General features: G+C 41.0%; 1 protein-coding gene across 5 annotated transcripts in view; it reads left to right on the plus strand.

The window, feature by feature from the left end:
* Positions 1–3,255: 3,255 nt before the first annotated feature.
* The window catches only part of pcnt (pericentrin), a 47,885-nt gene continuing 27,160 nt past the window's right edge, over positions 3,256–23,980 (plus strand). For 3 of the 5 annotated variants that reach the window (XM_084044214.1, XM_084044218.1, XM_084044216.1), the window contains exons 1-24: positions 3,256–3,433; positions 4,856–4,885; positions 7,414–7,590; positions 8,725–8,868; positions 10,819–10,968; positions 12,166–12,983; positions 13,467–13,835; positions 14,069–14,498; positions 14,700–15,080; positions 15,628–15,846; positions 16,060–16,155; positions 16,317–16,460; positions 16,679–16,934; positions 17,195–17,274; positions 17,531–17,864; positions 18,062–18,162; positions 18,670–18,781; positions 19,474–19,600; positions 21,949–22,068; positions 22,145–22,241; positions 22,343–22,447; positions 22,561–22,672; positions 22,765–22,805; positions 22,938–23,072. In XM_084044214.1, coding sequence (XP_083900340.1) covers positions 3,386–3,433; positions 4,856–4,885; positions 7,414–7,590; positions 8,725–8,868; positions 10,819–10,968; positions 12,166–12,983; positions 13,467–13,835; positions 14,069–14,498; positions 14,700–15,080; positions 15,628–15,846; positions 16,060–16,155; positions 16,317–16,460; positions 16,679–16,934; positions 17,195–17,274; positions 17,531–17,864; positions 18,062–18,162; positions 18,670–18,781; positions 19,474–19,600; positions 21,949–22,068; positions 22,145–22,241; positions 22,343–22,447; positions 22,561–22,672; positions 22,765–22,805; positions 22,938–23,072 — 4,626 coding nt within the window. In that variant the 5' untranslated portion in view covers positions 3,256–3,385. The remainder of the gene's footprint in view (positions 3,434–4,855; positions 4,886–7,413; positions 7,591–8,724; positions 8,869–10,818; positions 10,969–12,165; positions 12,984–13,466; positions 13,836–14,068; positions 14,499–14,699; positions 15,081–15,627; positions 15,847–16,059; positions 16,156–16,316; positions 16,461–16,678; positions 16,935–17,194; positions 17,275–17,530; positions 17,865–18,061; positions 18,163–18,669; positions 18,782–19,473; positions 19,601–21,948; positions 22,069–22,144; positions 22,242–22,342; positions 22,448–22,560; positions 22,673–22,764; positions 22,806–22,937; positions 23,073–23,980) is intronic. The other 2 variants (XM_084044215.1, XM_084044217.1) reach the window with 2 other exon arrangements.

The raw sequence follows: 23,980 nt of genomic DNA on the forward strand, positions 1-23,980 counted from the left end.
GTTGATCCCATGCCACATTTTGCGGCTTGTACTTGTTTAAGTTACTGACAAATAAAACCTTCTTGATTCTTGTTCTTGAGAGACGAAAGATAACCAGGCAGTTATGTTTTTAGCTAAACATGCACACATACACACACAAATACAGAGAGAGAGAGAGAGAGAGAGAGAGAGAGAGAGAGAGAGAGAGTTCTTTGCTTTAAATACCTCATTCACTTCAACTTGTGTTGTTTCAGGTCACACACCTCGTATCTACCCGTCTGTCTCCAGGCCAAACTAAAATCACAAACTGGTTGTCCTGGGACACGGCTGTTTACCATACAGTAGGTGCTCAGGTATGATCTTCCAGTCCACTTGGTTTCTATTCTGCTTTCTCTCTATAGTTTTAGATACATTGATAAGAGAGAGAGAATGGCAAATGAAATCTACCAAGGTTATATATTTCATAATTAATTGGAAACAATGTTGTTGAGCCTGAATATTAATAAAGTACTACTTATTGTTAACAGGGCATTAAATTATTTAGCTACAGCTCTTCCTGCTCTACATCATCATACTATAAACCAATCTAGGGCCCAAAACTAACATGTTCCACTGGTGGCACTGGTCCTTACACATTTTTCAGTTGATGGCTCAAAAACACTCAAATTGTGTCCCACCAGTTTTTTGCTGCTTCATTGAAATAACGACCTGACCATACCTAAAATGAAAATGTTGTTTAGTCTGTAATTGTTCTGTAATAATAAAACATAATTTGTACAGCACTTTTCCAGAACAAAGAAAATTGATAGTCCATATAGTAATATGGACTACTAATAAATGTAGTCTTTCATTTTATTTTGATCATTGCTGTATTTATTTGAAGTTGTGTAGTAGTCCCACTAGCATCAGAGCTCTATCTTATGTCAGTTGTTTTGCCCATCCATCATTACAAAACTTAATTCCGAAACAAGATATCTTCTAAACTACTGGCTGGATTGTGATGGATTACTTCAGATTACATTTTTTGGTGCATGGAGCAGCACAGCCTCTAAGAGCTTGTGCAGGGTTTTTAGACTTACTACATCTTGTATAATTGTTTCTATGTAACTTTTATTTTTTTATTTTGTAGCAATGCTTATGGAAACAATAAGGTCCAGTTCATAATGGTTTAGCTTTGCCCATTAATTTCAAATTACTACTTGATTTCAAACAACTAATTATGTCCTTATGTGTACTTTCAGCTACATTATGTATTAAAGGTGCAGTAAGTGATTTTTTTTTTTTTTTTTTTAAATAAGTGTTAAATAGCTATATATTTTGATAGTGTTCATTGTTTGTTCAGTAACAGGGGTCTCTCTCCATCTGTCCAGCTCAAGAACATAAACATAAAATGCATTTTCAGGGATATATTGGGATTTATAGTCATGAGAGAACTCATACATGATCATAAACAAATGAAATTGGAAGTGATGATACAAAGCATGAGCATTGAGCAGACAAAGACAAACCGGAACACTATAAATTGTTCAAGCTGATACATGGGTAGGCGGTGGAATACTCTCTCCTCCTCATTGGATGAAATTGGCAACTGTCGTGTATGAGAGGCAGTAAACTGTGGTTACCAGGCTGGTTGTAATAGGGTAGAGGAGAAGAAGAGAAGACGTCCGGACCCATGTTCAGCATTCATTCATTTATTCAGCATCATAGCAACATCCAGGGCCAGAGCCCCTTCCCTCAGCCCTTCGGCCTCAGGACTGCACTAGTACTAAGCTACATTTTAGTCCACCTTTTAAACCTTGTCGCTCACATTATAATACAGACAGTTCATGTGGGGTGGGGGTCAGTGATCCCCCACCTGTTGATCAAGGAGATCTTTGAACATGTTGTTCATTTTCTATGCAAACACCAGGCTGAGTCACTCACAACACACTCATGATTCTTATTACTTAGTAAAATACCTTCTATCATTTATATCTGATTTTGACTTGCATGCTGTTAAAATATAAGGAAATAAGGACCAATATACCACACAACCCACTTGAAAATGTATTTTCTGTTTATTGAAGAGATGGAGAGATGGAGACACTGTCTCAGTAATTATCTGAATATGGAGTAAAAACATTTCACAAAAAAACGGTTTGTTTTAATCTAAAAAATATCACTATGACAGACTACCTGTAAACATGTATTAACTGTTTATACATGACTTACAAATACTCCATATAGATGTTACAATTATTTAAGGTATTACATGCTTACAACAACTGTACAGTGTGTTAGAAAGCATTCATGAACTGTTACACTCTTACAAATGCTGTGTGTGCGCGCGCGCGTGTGTGTGTGTGTGTGTGTGTTTGCGCACGCGCGTGCGTGCGACTTGAATGACTGCAAACCTGTTGAATGACCGCCCTGTACATCCCTTTTAACCCGCGCCTCATTGCGCTCTTTGCAGTAGGTGTGTACGTTCACCTTCCGCCACACTCTTCTCAGCCAATAAAAGGCACGCATTTTCAAAACATTGCAATGAGGCAGTGTATTTGTCTACTGCCACTGGCTGTACGTGCGTCCATCAACGTTGACCTTTGGATGTAATTGGTCTAAGAAATGTAGTGGTGGTGGAAAGTAAGTACATGTACTCGAGTACTGTACTTAATTACAAATTTGAGGTATTTGTACTTTACCTGAGTATTTCCAATGACCTACTTTTACTTCTACTCCACTGCATCTCAGAGACAAATATTGTACTTGTACCCCGGCCCATTACTATTATTTGACCACTTTTTAGTTACTACCACTTTAGATTTAGCTTACAAAACATACACCCAACTTTGGCTATTTGAAAATAGCCAATCTACAAGTTCACAACTGTGAGCGTAGATCTAATTTCAAAGGATTTTCGTACATTTCTAGAAAACTTGTGAAATTGGACCTTCTGCATAAATAATGAGTACTTTTACTTTTGGTACTTTAAGTACATTTTGATACTAAATACCAATACTTTTGTACTTTTACTCAAGTACATTTTGAATTCCGGACTTTTACTTGTAACAGAGTATATTGCAGTATTGATACTTTTACTTGACCAAAAAAAAATGAGTACTTTTTCCACCACTGAAGAAATTCAGTTTGTGGATTTGCGTGAAAGCGGTGGCGAGAATTTTTAATAAAGGAAGATAAATATTTAATCACTTGATTGGTTCGTTCAACCGGGGACAGTCGATAAGGGGCGGAGCCGAGATAACTTGGCGGCCATATTGAATATTATTGACAGTTCGTTGCTGCTGAGGAGGAAAGCCCAGATTTAAGTTGCTAATTTATGGCAAAGTGATGTTCTGGTGCAATTTTCAACCAAACCGGGACACTAACTAAATACCACATTTTTTTTGTGATGGTTCTTTAGAAGAAAATGGACGCGGACGAAAGACAGCGTAAACTGGACGCTGGAAGAGCTAAGGTCTGTCGCTATATAAACACGTTAGCCATAAGGACGTTAGTTAGCTCATACTCCACTGAAAACAGCAGACGTACAAGCTCACAACGCTTCGCGACCGACGCGTTGTGAGCTTGTACGTCTGCTGTTTTCGGCGCGCGGCACCGTCGTAAGGCGGATTGTAATTTAAGCATACAACCCCAAGCTAACCAATGGTAGCTTTTGCTAACACTTTAGGCTAACTCTTTGTCGTAGCATTGCATTGTCCAGTCAGTGCCAGGACCCCCGTTGCCTTTCCACACAAAACTGTTGCAATGCCAGCTTTGTCCTCTTAAAGTATTGTTGCTTAAGTGCTCATATAGTTAGTTAGAAGACTTCTGCTTACTAAAATACTGGTTGTCATTTGAATGTGTTACAACCGTCTGCCTTACATTCGGGGGTTGGTTTGGAGTGCAGACCTAGCCTTGGATCAAGACTATAGATGTATTTGATCGATTTTTACATAGATACGAAAGTAAAAGTTAGACTCTATAACATACATTACATATATGATAGTCCTGATCCAAGGCTATAAGTGCAGACCCATTCCCATGACCGCTTGAATGAACGTTGTCTCCTCTCATACCAGTTTTCATCTAGTGAACAAGATTATTGTGTTGTCCCGTTTTCATTTGAATAAGGGGTTCTAGTGTTGATAGAATCTTATTTTGTACTTTTTAAACACAGATAGATGTGGACGGCAATCTTCCGTCCTTCTAGATGTGCTTATTCATCATGCATTTGTATTCAAAGTCCCAGACCAACATTTATTATTTGGCCATAATCATTTTAGGTGCTGTTCGTGTTTAGTTCTCTCTCTTATCAATTTATCTAAACTATACCTTTTAGTTAACACTTCGAAGTGAACTGGGATTTCACTTTCAGAAGTTTCTCAGTATTCTTAACAATTAGGAGAAAACATCCCTAAACTCTTCTGTTTAGTTTTATGTCTGTATATGACCACTACAATAACAATTGGCATAGTGTTGATAGTGTGTTTCAGTTGAGGTCTTAAATTCCTACTTGTTGCCTAGCTAGGTAACATTAAGCAACATGAGCTGACAGGTGTTGTGGTGTAATATTAGCTTCACTGTTTATCCCATGTGGCATTTTTTCACCCATCTGAGAAAGGTTGCTGTTGTGGTCACATTACAAAGTGGGTATGCATTGGAAATATTAGGAACTTGCAGAGGTGGTGTAGTAGGTAAATGGTGAACTCCCAAGTCCCAACAACCTACCGAACTAATCGACTACCCGGTTGCATTTAAAACTCATATTGGTCATTGTAAATTCCAGATGTTCTTACACTGTAATGGAATTTGATGGAAAACAGTCAGTCTAGTCAGTGGCACTTATCAGCTGTGGATGCAAATAACTCCAAAGTAAACCTGTTATTTCCTATGACAGAAAGTTTCCAGCAAGCCACAAAGTCAATCGGTAAGTAAAAAGAGTGGCATTGATCAGCATCAGAGACACTGGCTTCTGTGGGAGGAATGAGTTTGCAGCAATTTAATGTAGTTTTTTGGTTGGTGAATCAGGGCTTTTCTTCCTTTTCCTCTGCTCTTTGGGTTGTGATTGTGGGAAACTTGTGGAGACTAGAGCCTATGCTCCATCAGAAAATGTCTTGCGTTACACAATGGATCATATCAATGATCCATTGTGTGACCTTAAGTACTAACTATATAGGCTACTTTTAAAAAGGCATAGCTGTTAGATTTTCTGAAGCAGTCCTAAGATATGAACGTTTGGGTAACAGTGGGCTGGCTGATGAATTCATGAATTAACTGAATTTACAGAGCTCTGCGAGGTAAATGTATATTGCATATGCATAACACTATAAAATATCCCTATTATAGAAGTAAAAAGAATAAAGTTCGATATCTATCGTGGGTTCATAATTAATAGGCCTATATATTTAAGAAGAGGTTATTTCAATTGGCAACCGTGTGTATGCGCCGTTGTGTGCCCCCGCAGCTAAAAAGAATCCCCACTACATTCCTGCTTGCCATTGTTTGTATAGAGCACTCTGTCATTCTGTGCAAAGCCCAACAGGTGGTGCAACAAGCCCATTACATTTGGTAAGGCTTAATGGTACACCCATCTTACATGGATGCTGTTGCTATGGCAATATCATGTCATCAGTTGTCTTTTACTATGCTAAGCGCATTAAGAGTGCCTATTCTTAGCCCAGATGAAAGCATCCATGTGTGCAACATACAGCATGAAAGGGTAGGCTATTAGGCACATCAGTTTGTTCCCGTCTCACTGTATTAGTATTGTTGAGAGCACAAGGTTGGCACTGGGCAGCATTGCATCCAGTCACATCATGTGACCGTACTCCGCTCTTTCCAGCCAGTGAGACAGAATCTCACCAGTACAGAGGCAGGCTGCCTCAGGCCAAACACTGCTATCTTTGCTGATGTGTATTTCTGGGACTTGATAAGGATGGTGACAAGCGGAGGTGGCAAATGGGGTGAGAGAAGGACAGAAGTGTGGGTGGTGTCTCTGGTGGTAAGGAGAGGGATTTGAGATGTGAGGAGTTATCATATTGATAGATAATATAAGTCATGATTGGACAGATCTAGCCATGAGGTTGAAGTTTCTGCTAAAGGTTTGGTGGAAGTATAGACTTGAGTGAAGCAGCAGAGTGGGTCAGATGCACAGGAAATGTAGAGTTTAAAGACGGTGGGCATGTAATCGGAAGATGTAACACTGTTGTGTTGTGATGCACACATGAATCGAACTCATTGCTCAGAGTAATGGTATAATTCCTGAGGTCACGTGGTCTCTCTCAAATCAAATTCAACATTGCACACGTTGATACGGCGCTCGCCACTCCTGCTTTGCCTCCTCCTCTCCATGTGGATGCATCTCTCAGTCTCCACCCTCTGCATGTTAGTCTAGACACTCACCATCTACCTACCCAGAGTTGGTGGATCTCAGTTGTCTTGTGTGCTGTGACAGTAAGAAGAGTGCTCTACTGACTTGAGGATATATATGCGTGTGATCAGTGGAGCGGGTGGTTTGGCTGGGGCTGTGACACCGATGGCTACTCGATGAGGGAAGGATTGATTTGGGTGGACTGCTAGCAAGGCAGAGAGTCAGTGATTGACTGTCAGAGATTGATTGGCGCGTTTCATGAGGGGTACAGTCAGTGAGTCAGTGTGAACCACTGTAATCTGATTTAAGCTGCTTAAAGAAGACACAGGCAGAGAGAGAGGGGCTGTGATGGATGGAGACCTGGCATAAAGTGGATTTTGTACCAGATTGGGTGAAGCTGAATACTATGAGAAATTCATAGTTGCTGCTCATGGCTTGTTTGCTGTTATTTCTCTTGATCATTAATGAACTTACTCTCTCTCTTTCTCTCTCTCGGATATTTATGTATTTAATGTTCAGTACAATCATAAAAGAAGCCAAAGGGATGCTCCAAAAACTGCAGATTACCAACTTGCCTTTCTATGATCTGAACTTTGCAGTGGCTTGCAATAATGCAATATGATTGATATGGATTTTCCCAGTGCTTTTTTCTTACTATTGTTTGCATGTAGCTGATTTTTGAGATTGCAGTGTTTCTGTCTTTGTCCTGATTTTCTCTTGTCTACTAACCTTTCCATCGTCTTCAAATATCCCGTTTGGAGATCGGAGAACATTAAACACTATAACCTCATTTTGAACATGGTTGGGCGGCCATTTAGGTTGTGAGACTAAGGTTTTGAATGTGGGATTTCTTGTGGCTTCTTTTTTGCTCAATCATTCTCATGACTCATCAGAGAAGGGACTTCTGAAGATGGTTCTTATACATCATTGGGGAAATCAACACCTGAACTTTTACTCACCTAGTTCTTTGAGGAGATGAACAGTGATTATTAGGTTCCTCTGAGCACCACCATGCTGATAGTGTGGTGGTGTTCTGTTGTCCTAACCTACGTGTCCATCTACCTCTCACTCTCCTTCCTGCGCAGCTTGCTAGCTACCGACAAAGGCGGGCGAAAGGTGACGGTGCGGGGGCGCCGAAAAAGACGGCGAAGAGGAAGGGCCAGGCAGTCCCGCAGAATGACTGCTCAACGAAAGACCGACACCTAGAGTCAGCCCCTCCACTATCCAATGACACAAAGCAGGATAGCAAAATCAACCATGAGGTATGTCACTAGTTTCTGCACATTATGGTGGTTTAGTCAGTATTGGCTGCATGCTAGACGTAGCTGACTGCACTACCGCCTAAAGGGATGATATAGTTAGTTTGCCCTTTTCAAAATTCCATATTTATCTTCCTTGGCCTTGGAGTATTCATCGTTCACTATACTTTTCCAATGATGTGTCTCATTCAATGTATTCATTGCATGTTATAACAAGTGGCCTATGGGCCGCTATTCAGTAAACATAAAGTGGAGAAATAGGTCAACAAACACAAAGTGCTTGGGGGGCATGTTACCATAGCAACCCGACCAGGATTGTGTGTAGCACTGTTACTGGCTTTAAAGGGGAAGATGGATCACCCACATTATTTTCAATAGAGGTCGGTAGATCTTAGGATATCTGGAATTGGTGATGACTGCTGACCAATGTAAATTGAAGAGTGTTGATATAGTGTTTATGGGTCAGTTGTTATTGCGTTTCAATCAGTGTACCTTCAAGTTCTACACGTCTGTATTAACTTACTAGAAATGGACATCTGAATAACACAGATCTAAACAAGTAATAAGAAATTATTTTAGAAATGTATTAACATTAAATAGTAATAGCCTAAATCTATTATTGGACAACTTGATATACATTATATTGCCAAAGACTTCCAGGAAAGCAGTCTATAAGTCTGAACTGAAAATATCTTGCTCTCATTTAACCCATTAAAACCAGGAAAGCATCCGTGTCATTTTAGATTTTAGCTATATACATATACTGTAGCAACATACGTTTTACAGAAAACTCTTAGGATTTAGAACAGTAGTTTAAAAAAAATAGCAGATGTACAAGCTTACAGCGTGTCAATTAGTGCTGTGAGCTTGTATATCTGCTATTTTTGAAAAGTCTTGAAAGTATTTGACTTTTTTTTTACGCAAGTCTTGTCTTCTGGAGGTCCCTGGCACAAAACATTTTCAGATGGGAGTCCGTGGCAAATACATATCATTTTGGGGGTCCTTGGCACAAAAAAGTTTGAGAACTACTGATTTAGAAGGCATTTGTAGAATCGGCCTCAGGTATTAATGGGTTAAAAACTGAGCGATACATTAAGCAGTCTGAACAGAAAATAACTTGCTGTCTGTGTTTTATAGGAAACACAACAGTCTAAGGAGCCAGAGGCTCAGAGCAACGGGGTGCAGAAGGACCTCTCCGGACCGCAGGACCAAAGCCTTTCTCTTGTGGCAGAGGTGGGAGAGGAAGACTTATCTGTCCTCACTGGCAAAGAGCAGCTCAAGGTGAACATTTGAAGCAAAGTAAAATCCATCATTTTCACACTGAAATGTTTTTAAATATCACTCTGCCTCTGTAAAATAAATAAATACGTCATAACGGTATTGTGTTTTCCGATTTTCCGAAAGCGTTGCCTGCTTGGAGTGCATTTTGTGCTGAAAAAGACAAACGTCCGAAATATATGGCAACAGGCAGTATCTTAACTCATTCAGTGCCTGACTTATTTCTGGCAGTTTGGCTCTGAGTGCCAGAGCCAAAATTCATTGTAAAAAAAGTGCTTAGGAGCCGAGATACAGCCTTTTTCAGTAAGAAGTAAAACATGAAGTGAATGGAGCAGAACATTTTCAAATCATGATATTTTGGGTTCTGAACATTTTTTTATTTATTTTTTGACGTCTTAGACGTCCAGTGGCACAGGGCTTATGATACAACGGACGTCTTAGACGTCCAGTGGCACTGAATGAGTTAAGAGCGTTAACTATCAATTATTTTCGATTCTCTATTGTTTACTTTTTCAATTAATCGATTAATCTGTTTTACAACGCATTGTGAGCTTGTAGATTGGCTATTTTCTTTTTTATGTTATGACTTTTCTTTTTTGCCTATCATGACATGCCCAAAATAAGGATTAATTATTGACTGATTATTTTATTAAACTATTGACAATTTTTTACATTTGATTAAATCGATTAGTCCAATTAACTGTTACACCCCTACAGCACGTTAACTACTTCAAGTTTAAACCCCAGCATCCGTATTGTGGGGAAAGCTTTCGCTGAAAAAGCAGATCGACAAGCTCACAACACGATGCGTTGTGAGCTTGTCGAGCCACTATTTTCAGCGAAAGCTTCCCCCACAATAACAGAAAACTGAAGAATTACTAGTATAGAGCCCTGAGGGACTCCGCTCAACCATATGGGGCTTAAGTGGTTAAAGAGCGGCTGCATTTTGAGGGCCTTATCTTCCAATCCTATCCTACACTTTGAATTCACAACATGCAAATTGGGTCCTTACGCTGGGTAACATATGATGAAATTGATGAAATTATGACCGAAATAAATAAACTAACTAACATATGATGCAGTGGCTGCACCCATGTTCTCTTGCAAACGTATTTATCACATAAAAGGCCCCAAGTAGGCTAGCTAGATGTGTTTGGACATTTGGATTAATTATTTTTCATGCTTTATTTATCTGCAAGCTCAGGGGACTCCCTGGGACTGTAATTATTGCTGTGTGTCAGTGCATGCTTATGTGTGTCTGCTGGGTTCATTCCACTGGGGGTGTGAAATACTCCTGTTTGCTTTGGTGTGGAAATGAAGCACAGTTGAATGCAATATTATGTATAAAGACATTTAGTGAGAGCCAAACATTTCAGCTTTACAAATGCAGAAGATATGATGATAGAAGCAAAATGGTTACTATTCTTTGTGTTCCTTCTCCTTCCCTGTGTTGAGTGAGATGTTCTCTAAACTCAACACCAGGCATGTTGCCTGGTGTTGAATTAGGCATCACCTAGTAAATTCTACACATCTCAGGGTGTGCAGTGTGGTGGCTAAATGTGCTAAAATGTATTGTGATGAATATTATCATGATGTCACATCTAATAAGATCATGCTATCTCCTCATGGCAGAGAAAATGTCTAGCAAGCAATGGCAAATTGTCACTATCACAGCCTGAATCTAGTGTCATATTGCAAGGCAGATTTGCAAAGCCTGCTCCAATTCAGCACAATCTGTCTTGTCAGCAGGGAATGTAGTGTGAGGTTTCCATGCCATATTTAATGCCATATGGGTCAAGCTCAGATGGTCAATGGCTTAGTTTCTATTGTTTTGGTACTTGACTGTTTTTAGATGGAAATGTTTTCATATTCACACTGTCTACTCCAACAGAACAAGATGTGTGTGTGCGTGAGTGAATAAAACTGACCATGAATATGCTTTTCCACTTGTAGCAGCTGCAGAAGGCTGTGGAGAAACGTAATGAAATCATTGCGAGGCTCAGTTCCAACCTGCAGCATGCTCAGGCAAGCAGAGATCAGTTCCAAAAGGAGACACAGTCACTCGTTGGGCAGATACAGGCCTTACAGAAACAGGCACAGCAGGTATTTGTTACGCATGCACTTTACCTGGCTAAGTCATTTTAGTTGCAAAGCAGTGCATTAGAGGAGTATATCAATTACCATTAGCATATATTTTTGTGTGTGTGGACTGGAGGGGTAATTTTAAAGTGCCAGTTACCAACTTTTAATGGTCACAATGATTTTGAAACATTTCACTGGTTGCTGGTTGCTACCCATTCCCACTGTAAAACACTGAAGACCTACAAGACAATCAGTATCATGGCTCCGCCTTACCTTCTGGACATGATCCAATCCCACACCCCTTACTGCTCACGTAGACCAGCAAACACAGGATATCTGCCCCCTCGTGTCCCGCTATGACACCCTGGCCAACGTTCCAAGTGACCTAGACTCTTCTCCCACCTGGCTCTCAAGCTGTGGAATGACCCCCCCCCCCTCAGTCAGGACTTCAGAGTCACATCCCATTTTTAGCCTGAAAACACACTTACAGCTCACCCCCTGGCACTCTGTATATCCTTGTATCAATAATACTTGTTGCCTATTTCCTTACTGTACTGTGCAGTTGTATGTTGGTTACTTGTTCTTATGTTATGCATGTTATATGTCTAGTATAGTACATAGACATATTACATAGACATGTTCCCGATTTAGATACCTGAACTTGCATATCATTCGATGTCCTTGTTGATTGGTTCTCGATGACAATCTGCCTCTCATCTCTTTAACACATTCCCTGCTATTGACAGAGATCTCCGTCATTTCAAATCCACCCGTTCACCTTCATTGACGGAGATCTCTGTCATTTCATGTGTTTTCACACAGAACCAGGAGATAACGTTATACAAAGATTCACGGCTCCATTCAGTTCCTGCTTAAAGTATTTGGGAAATATTCTGTATCTTGGCTCTGGTTGTAGAATGTAGTATTTGAGTATATAAACTGGTGTTGGATGTTTCTCACAGTTGGATATTTCTCACAGAATCTCTTTCTATGATCACTACCAATTAAGAATAACCAAGTAGTTTTGAGACAACTTCTTGTGATTTGGCACTATAATATTTCTTTATTTAACTGACTGTTTCCTGATATATTTATTTAAAAAGTTACAAACTGGCATTTTTCAACAATTTGGCATTATTATCCCTGGTAACCCCTCATTAGGGTCTACTCAACAGCTGATCTAAAATCTTATCTCAACTCTTTTTTTCTTTAACACAGACAAGTGTGGATTTCCTGCGCATCAAAAGCCAATCAGGTACTGAGGTCCCCCGTGGCCAGCCTCAGCCTGGCCACAGCTCCCAGGACACAGCCCTCAACCACAAGGAGCCTACATCAGGGGAACAAGGTGGCTTGACACTCAGCTCCCGGTCGTCAAGCCTGGAGAGCTCCAACACTGACTCTGACACTGAGACGGAAGCTCTTCTGCACAGACTGAGGTCGGAGCTTGAAGAGGAGAGAGAGAACCACCAACATGTGCTTTCTTTACTGGAGGAAGAGAGAAAAGGAAGAGCGGAAGAGAGAAAAGAAAGGGAGGTGCAGATACAAGACCTCGAGACCCAGCTGAGCCAAGCCCAAACCCGGTGCCATGAGATGGGGCAGTACAAGGAGGAGAAGGAGGTGCTGAACATGGAGGTGCAAGAGCTGAGGGGTAGGCTGCAGGAAGAGGCAGAGAATTCAGCAAGGCGTCTCCAAAGTCTGGACGAGGAGATGAGGAGGCTCAAGGAGGAGCACAGAGAGGAGGCGGAAAGAATTGGGCAGCAGTTGGAGGAGCGAGAAAAACAGCTTGAGGTCACAGGGGCAGAAGAGGTTGGGGTCAAAGCCTCTAAGAATAAGCAGAATCAGGCGAGGGCTCATTCTGCCCGCGGGGAGTCTGATGTGGACGATGAACCTGCAGAGGACGGTCTGAATGGGTCTGTGGACAGAGACCTCCTCATGGAGCGCTACTTGTCCTCGGTACAACCTGCACATTCCTGCTCTGGCTCGACCAATGAGAGCCTGGAAGAGGGCAGTCTCCAGGACAACTCTGCCAACCACAGGTCAGAGGAAAATCTCATTGTAGAGGTTTATGGTGGTTTATGTTTCATACAGCACACATTTCCCTCTTGTCTAAAACGTGTTAATACTTGTATTGCATTAAAGTGGTTAATCATAGCGTGACTTCATATTTATACAAATTCACATTGATATCATGGCTCTAAACCACGGTGGTTCACCTTGTTAAGCACATTGGCAATGCACTGTTTCCTATATTACAATGAAGCACTTGTAGAACTAATTAATCTACAAGGTTAACCGCGTACCCGCCCAATCCCTAGTTAATACCTAATGTGTTTATTCCAATAATCTGGTCCAGTTAAATTACATAATTAATACAATTATGTCTCTTTGCTGATATTAATTGTTATATCTGTATTACAGTATGTCTACAATTGTATTATCTATTTTGGTTAACTGTAAAGCACAACTAACTATGTATTGACAGGTGTTATATAAATATAGCTCATTCTTTTCTTTTACAGCTTTGAGCTAAACAGTGAAGTGTTGGCCGACCAGTCCAACTTCTCCCCTTCGCACTATGTCCGCGAGGAGCCCATCAGCCCCCAGCATTTCTCTGGCCTCCTAGACTTCGCGGCGGATTCCCCCGGCAACCCTGATGCCGGTAATTCTGGCCCTCTGTCTCCGTCCCAGTGGTTTAACAACTCCCAGTCCCCATTTGCTGATCAGGAGGAGACAGGCGAGATGTGCGAGCAGTCTGACCTGGAAAAAGAGCTCCTCCATCAGCAGTGCACAGAGCTCCGCGAGGAGATGGGCCGCGTCGAGAAGGAGCAGGACGTGCTAAGGGAGGAGGTTACAAAGACCGCAGAGGAGCTGGAAGAGGCCAGGAACAGGTTAGCAAGTTGGTGAATAGTGTGTCCTTCTTTATATATATGTATTTCTATTTACCGCATTGTTTAATCTGAATCATATTGTGGTTAAGCTGAGCTTGTTTGTGCCTTGTGTGTTTGTTGGAGATGTTTTTAGACTCCTCCACCTTTTTTACAGAGTTTAGCTTTCTCACTGAATCCACCTATTTCTCATGTTCCATCTCTTTATTTTTATAATTTTTTTTGTATGCATGTAGGTGGGCCCAGGTAACAGAAGAACTCAGGGAGGCTCTGTGGGAGTTGGAGGAGGAAAAGGAGAAGAGAAGACTGTGCCAGGAACAATTGGAAGATGAAAAAGAAAAGCTAAAAATCGCAGAGGAAGAGGTTTCCTTGAAGAGCCATAAACTAGACAACCTCAAGAACAAACTTAGTGCCTTAAAGGAAGAGAGGGACAGCGAGCAAGTGGAAGGTGGGGTGGGGAGAGAGATGGAGAGGGACACCTCCTTGCTCCTCTGTTCCACCCTCCCTGCGAGCGAGCCGGAGGAGCTGCTGCAGGAGGTGCAGCAGGAGAAGGCTGCGCTCCCGTCTCGCCTGACACAGCAGGAACTGCTGGTGTCTTCTCTGCATGAGGTGAAGCAGGCCTCTGAGGTCCATGCTCTTTTTGGCAATGAGCTACAAGCACCACAGGTAGTCCTCTAATGAGATTTAAGAAGTACTGTCACATAGCAGCTGTCTGTTACTTTGTGCTACATCAAATAAGTATCGGGCAATATGAATTCATAAAACGGAATTAAAGAAAAGATTAAAAAAGCAATTATTGTATGAGCAAAAAAGAAAATGGAATTAACTAATACAACGATTCTTTTCTCCCCCTCTCATCATGACCAGGTCATATTGGAGCTAGAGGAGACCAAAGCCAAATACAAAACCACAACCGCCCTTCTGGATGAGAGAACCATTGAGCTGGACGATGCTTTGAAGGAGCTCAACGCCACTCTGCAACGGGTCGACACTGTCCAAAAGCAGCTGGAGGAGAGCCAAGGTGCTCTGGAGGAAACTGAGAGGGTGAAGAGTGACCTGGAGTCTCAGCTCCTCTGTCTGAGACAGAACCTGACAAACCTGGAGGAGGCTCAGGGCCATGCCACACGGAAGGGAGAGGAGCACTGCAGGAAAGAGGAGGAGATGGATGGACAGATGAAGAAAATGGAGGAGGCTATAGAGGAGGAGTTAGAGCAGTTTGAAGAGTTGCTGAAGGCCAAAGATGAGGAGGTGAGATGCGTCATCATCATGTCATTTTTTTTCATAACCAACTTGTTTTAGGTGCCCATGATTTATCTTGTTAATATCAACATTGAAGGTCTCAATATATGCAGTATATATCTTCATTTATACCATGGCCACAGAGAATACTGTATTCTGATTGGACGGAATTTGGTGTATTCTCAGATAACTGCTCGACTATGGTTCAGAATGAATATGCATAATAAAACATCAGGTACTGATGAAGTTATTTGAGCTAACAATGGCTACAAGCTATTGTTAAAAAACTGATGTGTTATTATAGTAAACTATTGTTAAGCAGTTTCCGAGTCATTAGGTCAGCTTCACTTGCTTGGAGTAGTGATGTTTATTCCAAGGTTGATTGGAAGGTTTCTATTAGAAGAACATATTGCCCCAAAATAAACACTATTTTAATGGTTGGTAAGTGGCCATGGTATAAGCATAATTAACCTCCGCATTTAAAAAAAATAATATTTATTTTCATAATCACATAGATAGTTGTTATCCCTTACATTTTTTTATTTTCTTGCCCCAGTTGGCCGAGGAGCAGGAGAAATGGGAGGTGGAGCGCCAGGAGAAGCAGGAAGAGCTGTTGGGTTTTAAGCATCTCCTGGAGGAGCAGAGGAGGGAAAGGGAGGAGGAGGTCAAGGCTCTCCTGGAGAAACAGCTCCTGGCTGTGGAGGAGGTCTCAGAGAGACTCAGGAGATCTCACCAAGGGGAGGTGGATGAACTGAAAGAGAGACACCAGGAGGAGGTGCATTTCACAACGGCAAACATGACACGAGTGTTGTTGAACTGATAATATTGTACAGTCTAAATCCCATCACTGCTATGTTGACTCAAATATAACTCTTTTCCTTGACGTGTTCAGTTAATGTTTTTATTTGCACGTTTGGTTAACAATTTAAATGGCTCTGGCTCATATTATAACATTTGTTTTGATATCCTTGTTTCTGTGCATATATAGGTATCAGAACACACCAGGCGCTTGGAGAGGGAGCTGTTGGCGCAGAAAGCCTCTCTTGAGGAGGACCAGAGGAGACAGATCAGCCTTATCAAACAGGTAGACTGACTGTCACTAAAGAAAAGGGGAAACGGAGACACGTTGAATACAAAGACAGGGCCCAGGATGATTCTTAAGTCTGTTCCTTTTTCTCCTTCCTACTTTTATATTATGTCCTTTCCCTCTGCTCCCTCCTCTGCCTCTCTTCTCTTCCTCTCCAGGTCACTGAGCGTGAGCACCAGAGGATGGTGTCTGAGCTTTGTGCCAAACACAGCGAAGAGCTCAGTAAGCTGGGGACAGAGCTCACCTCAGATCTCAGAGAGAGCATGGAGGCTGCCCACCAGGCTGAACTACAGCAGGCTCTGGTAAACAAATGCAACACCTACTGTAAAATCACACTAGATTACATTTGATACACTTTATTGATCCCAGCGTTACAGCGTATACAACAAAGAAAACATACACGAATATACATTATTTCAGAAGAGAGGGATCTACAACGCAACACTGACTCTCTTTTTGTGTTACTCACTCATTGTATTGTTGTGGTCTTTTAAGTGACCATGTATCTTTGTGCCTACAGACCCAACAGGCCCTAGAGCTCGACACTGTGCGGCTGAGCCTTACCAACCTCCACGCGTCCCAGCTGGAGCTCTCCCAGGCCAACCTGCAGCGGGAGCGTGAGGCCGCTCTGAACGAGGTCCAGGCTTCCCTCAGGGACAAGTGGGCCCAGGAGAGCGTTGTGCTCCAGGCCCGGCAGCAGTTTGAGCTGGACCGCATCAGAGAGCAGAACCACATTCAGCAAGAAAGGCTTCGAGAGCTGCACCAGCGAGATGTTGGTCAGTATCGAGAGAGATAGATTTTAGAGATGGTAGTCACCCAGTCAGTGTTTGGCTTTTTTTGCACTTCTGGGGCACTTTGAGTGGATTGTTCAGCATTTTGGTGAATCAGCCTCCTGAGTGGTTTAAGGTTTATTCAGGAAAATTCAGAGCATTAAGACAGATGCTGCTCTTGGATTCTAAGTGTTGTTGATGTCGGGAGGACTATTTATTTGTATTTTATTTTGGGCTTTTTGTGGTTCTTGTCTGTGTATGTACAGAAGAGCTGAAGCACCAGTGTGAGACTCGTATCTCTCAGGAGAGGGCTTCCATGGAACAGCAGCACGCCAAAGACACACAGGTTAAGACAATAGATTAATTGATGCCATGACCACACTTGTATTCACATCTAATATGTGCAAAATAACTATACTGTTCTTTATTTATTTATTCTCTTCATAATTATATTAATCGGGATGTTAGTCGTTATAACAGCAATACCTCCATACATATTGGTCTTTCTTGCACATTTTACAAATCTAACTATTGGCTATTTTTTTCATAAATGCTGTATTGCATTCCCTCATGAATGTTCTCTCACTGCTGTTGTTCTCCAGGCTTTGCGGAATGAGTGGGAGGCAGAGAGGTCCCAATCAGATCTACAGACATCCCTCTCACAGATCCAGAGCAACCTCGTTGACACAGAGACAGAACTCATCAACACCCAGGCCTCTCTCTCCAAAACTCAGATAGAGCTGTCAGAGGCCCATGCCTCCTTCAGTCAGACCCAGACAGCACTTACTGAAGCCCAGGCAGCCCTCTCCCAGACCCAGTGTGACCTGCGTGAGTCCCAGGCCAGGCTAAAGGAGAGCCAGTCTTCCAGTGAGAAGGAGATCCAGAGACTAGAGGGAGAGCTGAACCAAGCCTTGGCTGACAGAAATGCAGCTGCCTGTGAGTTCCACCTTCTCTCCATTCTCAACCAGCCTTCATTGTTTAGCAAAACATCACAGTAATGCTACAAGTTGTTGTGAAACGGAGCATAGTATAGAGCACATCTACAATATCATGAGTTTACTGAACTTTGCTGTGAAATCTGGTGGTGTCAGTGACATAACTGTGTCTCAATATAGATGGTTTATTTCTTTCAGGTGCTGTAGAGGAACTTGTCTCTAGTCACAAGACAGTGCTGCAGGAGAAAGAGCAACACATATGCCACCTAGAGGAGAAAGAACAGAAACTGCAGCAAGAGGCGAGTGCAACACGTCTCTCAATTCCTTCTCTTTTCCATACACTTGCAAACTGATACCTATACACTAATTTCCAATACAGTATGCAGAACATGTACAAGTATGAATTACTTATTACCCTTTTTAGATACACTAAGAATGGTGATCTTGGTAGGGCCATCCACCCACCACATTGGTCCCAAACGGCATATCTTGAAAACTACTATTTGCTGTCCAACTTCATGCTCTGAGGATGACAGCTACCCCCCCCCCCCCCCAACGTGATTTTGGTGATCCAATGGCCTTTGCACATAAGATATCTCATAATCTAATGAGTGGATGAACCCTACTGATTTTGGTGCCATCATGACCTTTCCTTTTAGAGTCGCTCTTCAGCCAACATTTCCGGATGGGTGTAGGAGCACCATGGCCTCTAGGGGCTCTTGATCTTGTTACTGGGCACAACTTGCTTGACTTACAATAAGTACCGTAAATCTGTATATCTTATAATATCTCTGTCTATCTCCTAGGTGTCTCGTCTCCAAGAGGAACAGACCTTGGCCAAACAGAGCTCAGAACAAGAGGTAGCTCAGATCTGGACCCAGCTGGAGAGCATGAGGACCAGTCGGCAAGAACTGGGAGGTGAGGGGGCTGAACAAACACTCACACACAGGCCTATCACAATTATTACATCATCGCCTAATCGTAATTATTTGAAATAATCACAATATTTTGCATAATCGTTTCCATGTTGAGAAAACTTCATACATTTTGAAGTATCTTTAAAAAGAATGGAGATGGCAGATCTTGAGCTTGTAGATCGGGTATTTCCACAATCTTTTAATATACTAAATATGCTGTATTTCTGGCCATAATTACATTTTTATTTTGATTAATGTTATCGGTCATTGTCAGTCATTTCTTTGTGTATTTACTATTTAAGTTAGTGTCTTAATCTGCCCTGTGCAACCTTTGTTTACAAGGCCTAAAAGCTACACAATTAAATCATTAATCGCAATTATTTGTATGACAATTAATCGTCAAATCGTGACGGTCCTACACATTTAATCATTTATGTATGCCCACATAATTGATAAAATACAAGGACACAAATATTACAAGGTGCTGTAAAAAAATGTAGCCAGCAAATCTTGGACAAGTACCCACACATCCTTCCGGGGTACATGTAACGGTGTCTTTGCCATATTTGGTGGCTACCAATAATAGAAGAGATTGCACAGAATTTTGCAAGCCATTTAGCACACACGTGCATACTAAAATGCATGTGCGAAAATTATTGTATTCTAATCCCAGTACTGTTCGTTATCAAACAGAGCTGAAGGAACAGCTGCTCGCCCGCTCATCTCGTGTTGATGACATTGAACGCCTGAAGACAGAATTTAATGAACAAAGACGACAGATCAGGGAGCAGAATGAGGCTGAGCTGGAGAGCCTGAGGAGGTACGCACACACACACATTTTATTGTCATATGCATTAAAAAGCGGTGCCTTCAAAAGCAATGAAAAAGTTGTGCTCTCTGGTCAGTAGTAACCATATAAAATATACCATAAAGGTAATTAATGAGCAGTCAATAAAAAGGGCTACATAGTCGTTACTGGCAGTTACTCAGTCTTAACTGACTGGCTGGGGGTAAAAGTTGTTTATAAAATCAATAGTGTGTTTTTGACGCTACGGTATCATTTTCCTGGCAGTAATGTAAAACATTGGTCTCGGGGTGAGTGTTGTCCTTGATCCTGCACCATCTTCCTGTAGTGGGTGATATAGATCGCATTTGATTGCAGTAACTCCATACCTATGATTCTAGAAGCCTGCTTAACTATTTTAATCCTCTTTTGATCGTTTTGAGATGTTAACTATGCTATTAACAGGGAGAATTGTGTGCACATCCCACGCATTTCGGCCAGGTGCTGGACATCAAGGGAAGAATGAAGAATAAGAAGAAGAAAGTCCGCACACTCTTCTCAAGCTCCCAAAACAGTTAGTTTTTTTGGAGCTTGAGAACTTTCTTCTTCTTAACCATGCTATTAAGCCTCCTGTGAGGATGCTTTCAAAAGTAAAACAGAATTGAATTAGAAACTCTGTAGACGCCCCACACAGTTTTTTAAGGCAACTGTGGAAGTAAAGTGTTTGCTGAGCTTTCTTTAGTATTGTCAGTAGTATTGCATAAGACAGTTGGACCTGTATTCCTAAGGATTTTGTAATGGGTGGCAATCTCACCATCTGTACCTGTAATAGTTACTGGAGAATGGCTGACATTATACTTCATGAAATCGCTAATCATCTCTTTGGTTTTTGCTACACTAAGGGACAAGTTATGTCACATGGTCCACTCTGTATGTATGTATGAATTTGACAATATGGCATACCAGTAGGTATTTGACAATATGGCATACCAGAGTAGGTATTTCTCCCCTCGAGGGGTTCAGGGACGGTGTGCAGGACAAAATAAATTGCATCCTCTAAAGCCCTCTCGGACCGATTCTAATTATAAGGACTATAAACTTTAGATCCATTATTGCTAAAGAAGCCGGTACATTGTTGCACTTCTAGGTTTTAACTCGTCTCTCAGCATTTAATTATTACAGAAGTCCGCGACTGGCGTATAATCATTTAGACATGTTGGTGGTGTTTTCATTTAGACATGTTTCTGGTGTTATTTATACATGTGTTTTTACCAACCTTGTATTTTGATTGGCTGAGTGGCATTCGAATGATTATCTCCTCATAACTGCCCTCAAACTGTATCTCTATAAAAGTATCACTTCGCCTTATTTATACCTGTAACCTAGCAACAGCAGCCACAGCTGCCAACTGTCAGAAACAATGTAATTTTAAATAGCATCAGTTTGCTACAGGCAAAAATGACTTATAATGGCTCAAATCTATTGGCTTTGAGCACATTTCTTAATGTTTTTATTAAATTAACCTAAAACTAAAAACACCACAAATGGGTCAAATAAACGGTTTATCCTGCTTACAATTGTGGATGTACTGTAGATGTGCTAGAAAGTTAAAGGAATTAACATTAGTCTTCATGGAATAAACTTTCATTATAATTTTGTCTTCATTGTCTTGACATCAAATCAATTATCTGTTGGAATCACATTTAGGAACCTGAGGTCAGTGATATTGGCACTGATGTGATTTAGTTTAGTTTGTCAGTACATTTTTTTGGTACATTTTGGTAACATAGTTAAAATGTTGGTAATACAAAAAATATTTATTTTACATTACTGCCAGGAAAATGCTACCGTAGCATCAAGAACCACACTATTGATTTTAGAAACAACTTTTACCCCCAGCCAGTCAGTTACACTGAGTAACTGCCAGTAATGACTAAGTAGCCCTTTTTATTGAACCAAAAATGTAGGTAATACAAAAAACAAAATTTATAAAGAAAAAATAACCACATTTCTGACCAAAAAGGTATAGACTGAAGCCATAGCCATAGCAGTCAAAAATGGAGAGGGGAAAAAAAAAGAAACAAGACACTTTGCTGTACGTGTTTATGTTTTTTCATAATTATCATCTTATTTTTAAGTAATTTCTTTGAATATGTTTAATGAACTGCACAATTGATTATCTATGGCCTTATGCCTAGCACTGCCTTGTGTATTATTGTTTAATTACACCTTTACAGTGGTAGGAACTATATAAATTCAGTGTGTGCCAGCTAAGTAAGACATATTTAGTAATTTACTTACATCTGTTTTCACTACCCCTCACCCGGACTAGACAAACCATAAACATAAACACTCAACAGTTTCCTTACTTCCTGGTCCTTCAGGTATTTTGAGCAGCGGCTGCGGACAGCAGAGGAGAACCACAGGGAGGAGATCGCTCTCCTACAGCTGCGGCTGGTGGAGGGAGCCCTGGAAGAGTCTGTAATCAAGACTGGGGATGCTAGGTATGTCAATGATAGGCCCATGTTTAAGATATACGGTAGAAGACTTGTATTTTTTTCTACACATGGTTGATAGCAGTGATGGTCTCTCTTATAGTTTCACATCCGAAGGCCAGTGTGAAGAGGAGAAAACCGACATGCTCGCTGAGACAACTCTCAAACTGGAGAAACACAAGGTAATTGCATACGTATTACATAATCTCAGTCATTTGACCAGTGTTATGTTTTCTGATTTGTTGTTAATAATTATACGTCTATCATACTGCTGCTCTTTTAGGAGGAGATGGACATGTTGCGTCTGCAGTTGGAGGAGAGACACTCGGAGGAGCTGGCCAACTTGCGCTCCTCCATGGCTCTGTCCTATAAGGAAGAGTTGCTACAGGTGAGACACAGACACAGACACACACACACACACACACACACACACACACACTCACACACACACGTCTATGTTCTGGTTTGTATGTTGAAAATCATCATGACTTGTCTATTAAGGTGCGCACTGACCTGACGGACCGCTACTACGAAGACCTTCAGGAGCTTAAGACTCGTCATGCACTGGAACTGGAACAGCTCAGAGCCAGACTCTCTGACAGCCACGTCAAAGGTGCCGTGCGCTCACACCTTCATATAAGAGCAATACCGTTTTATGCCTTTTGATGTCAAATTGTTGATGAGAAAATGTATTCTCTCTCACAGACCTCACGCGGGTTCGCCTGGAGGCAGCAAGGCAGGTTGAGGTGAAGAATTTAAGTTTAGCATGCACTGATATGACCTTTTCACCAAATATAAAAATAACATCTCCAGAGGTGAAACATTGAGAACTATGAGATGAGTAGGAGTTAACAGTGATGGTGTTTGACTGTGTTTAGATGGAAGTTGAGCAGAGGATGTGGCATCACAGCGAGGAGCTTCAGACCAGAATGACCATCATGCAAACCCTGGAGAGCAGACTGTCTGCCCTGAGTAAACAACATGAAGCAGAGCTGCAGAGGAGCACACAGCAGGTACACTCTCCACATACTGGAATTATGAAGGGGAAACTCATTAGAGCTACATCACTTAAAGCTTTAAGTACCTACTCAAAACTTGCCTTTTTAGCCTTGCTTTTACAGTACATATTGTTGAAGCAGTTACTGTTTAACAATAACAACGGACCGTTTATAAAACCAGGAACGGTAAATCTTTATTTATTCTCCCTATGGATCAGTTTTATTCTATCATCATTAATACCTACTTTGCAATTTCACTTCATGTAAAGTGCATTTTGTTTCATTTTAAGATATGAAATGTACTACATTACATATTAAATATGTAATGTGGATTTTCTAAATCTCTTATCTTTATTATTTTCACATGGCTAGTATCATGTCTTTGCTTTGTCCAAATCATTTGGCCAGTTTGTACTTTTATATTAATTGTTTGTCCTATTTTTCTTTATCTTATGTTTTTATATAGATGTATAAGTTTTTGTTTAGTTTTTTTGTTAGTTTTTTTTTGTTTTTAATATTAAATAATCCAAATGATATGTAATGTAAACTGTGTAAACTTACTCTCATAAGCCTCAACAACTAAACTGTATACTTTCCCATGGAAAGAACTATCATATTATGCATATATATGTATTACTTAAACTGTTCTGCAAAAGAGGAACTGGAAGATATTAAAAAGCACAATGCGGTTTAAACCCTGTCTGCACCAACATATCATATTCTACGCCTCTCTGTTGCCAAGATATGACTGATTATGTTCTCATGCACGAAAAGTGTAACATCTCTTCAGGACAGCTTACTCAATTTGTACCTTAATCATGACCAATTCCCCCAGCTATTTGCGATTGATTGATGATTTTAACATTTGACATTTTCAACCCAAGAAGTTAATCTTCTCTTTGAGGCTGCCTGCTGATAATTCC

This window comes from Gymnoscopelus microlampas, assembly GCF_963454915.1.
Source record: "Gymnoscopelus microlampas genome assembly, chromosome: 20".
In the NCBI taxonomy this organism is placed as follows: domain Eukaryota; kingdom Metazoa; phylum Chordata; class Actinopteri; order Myctophiformes; family Myctophidae; genus Gymnoscopelus; species Gymnoscopelus microlampas.